The sequence below is a fragment of the Oryzias latipes genome, chromosome 20 (assembly GCF_002234675.1).
Source record: "Oryzias latipes chromosome 20, ASM223467v1".
NCBI lineage: Eukaryota > Metazoa > Chordata > Actinopteri > Beloniformes > Adrianichthyidae > Oryzias > Oryzias latipes.
In genome coordinates this window covers 1,547,456-1,549,089 of record NC_019878.2, presented here as the reverse complement: position 1 = coordinate 1,549,089, position 1,634 = coordinate 1,547,456, and the positions used below count along the sequence as shown (strand labels likewise).

The following is a 1,634-nucleotide window of genomic DNA, read 5'->3' as shown; positions in this document are numbered from 1 at the left end:
TTTTTTTTAAAAGATCATTTAGTTCATTATATAACTTAACTTTAACGTTCCAGCATTTTATCATTTCAAGTTTTTTTTTTACAGTACTCAACATATTTGCTTAAGGACCTTTTAGTACTAGTACTAGGCTGGTTTCTTCAGCAGCATTTGAATGAGCAAACTTCCACCTTTAGTTCAGCATGAAGCTACAGCAGTTTCAGCATCTTCAGCCTCCAGCTGAAACTTTCAGGCCTGAACAGCAGAGAATCAAACATCTTAGAACAAAACAGACATTTGCTACTAGAAACGTTTTAATGACAAGTAATCCAATATATTTACATGTGAGTAAAAGAGCTCCCTGTGAGAACGGAACGGCTTTCAGTCATGGAGAAAGAACGGTTCCAATCCGTGCCGTTCCGGTTTAGGGCAGCCGCTGCAGGAGCTCCAGCAGTTCAGAGGCGCTGGGTCTGCGGCGGCCATCTGCGCTCCAGCACGCGGCCAGCAGCGCGCGCAGCCGCTGCCCCCGCGCACAGCCGAACACCGCGCTGTCCCGCAGCGACGGCCGCAGCTCCTGCGCCACGATGGCGTAGAGCACGCGCTGCCGGTCGCCCGCGTACGGCGGCTCCCGGGTCAGCAGCTGCCACAGCGTGATCCCGAAGGAGAAGATGTCCGCCTTTGGCGACACCGCCTCGCCCTTGAGCAGCTCCGGGGCTCGGTGCGTGTAGGTGCCGCACACGAGGCTGACGTGCGGGTGGTCAGCGCAGGTTTCACGCGCGCGGTCCAGTTTGACAGAGCAGCCAAAATCAGCGATCTTACAGACGTCCTCGCCGCTCAGCAGGACGTTGGCCGGCTTGATGTCCAGGTGCACCACGCCGTGGGAGTGCAGGAACCGGAGGCCGCGCGCGATGTCCGCCGCGTACCGGACGCACCGCGCTCCCTCCAGCGGCTCCGCCGTCCCGTAAATGACCTGCTGGAGGTTCCGGTTCCCCACGAACTCCATTAGAATGGTCCCGATGCTGCTGTCTGCGTCCGAATCTCCTGGCGCGGAGGTGGTGGCCGCGATGACGCGCACGATGTTCTGGTGGTGCAGGTGCGCCACGTTCAGCTCAGCCCAGAAGCTCTGCCGGGAGGCCAGCGTGTTCTTGCTGCACCTCTTCACCTTCTTCAGCGCCACGGTGCTCCCGAGGTACTCCGCCCGGTACACGAAGCCGAAGCCGCCCGAGCCCACGGGCTCCACGGAGCGCAGCTGCTTCCAATGAATGACGGAGGTGCAGGAGCGGGGGGGCACCTGCAGGCTGGAGCCGTGCTGCGTGCGCGCCAGCGGGCTGCTGCACGCGCCGACCACCGCACTCGGGAAGAGGCCTTTGGGCAACAAGCGGCTCGAGGGAATCGGAGAAGGCATGGCGGCTTGAGTCTTCACGCGCCCGCCACAGGTGCGTTTATATGGCGCAGGAGGAGGGACAAAATACCGAGGCGTCAGAAATCCACCGGGACCCCTGTTATGCTCTCCATTCCTCTGCTTTATTGGAAATTACAGGGAAAAAACAGCAACAAACAAACAAATAAACAAACGAAACACCTTCAGGAAGTTGCATTAAACTCGTGACTGGATGCCAAGGAAGTACGTTTACAAAATCAGCCTTACAGAGTCAGGG

At 57.6% G+C, this 1,634-nt stretch overlaps 1 protein-coding gene across 1 annotated transcript; it reads right to left on the bottom strand.

Moving 5' to 3' along the window:
• Positions 1-1,381, bottom strand: mos (MOS proto-oncogene, serine/threonine kinase). Its single transcript, XM_020702078.2, has one exon. It carries the CDS (start codon positions 1,379-1,381, stop codon positions 401-403), a length of 981 nt encoding a protein of 326 aa, XP_020557737.2. The 3' UTR covers positions 1-400.
• Positions 1,382-1,634: the final 253 nt, after the last annotated feature.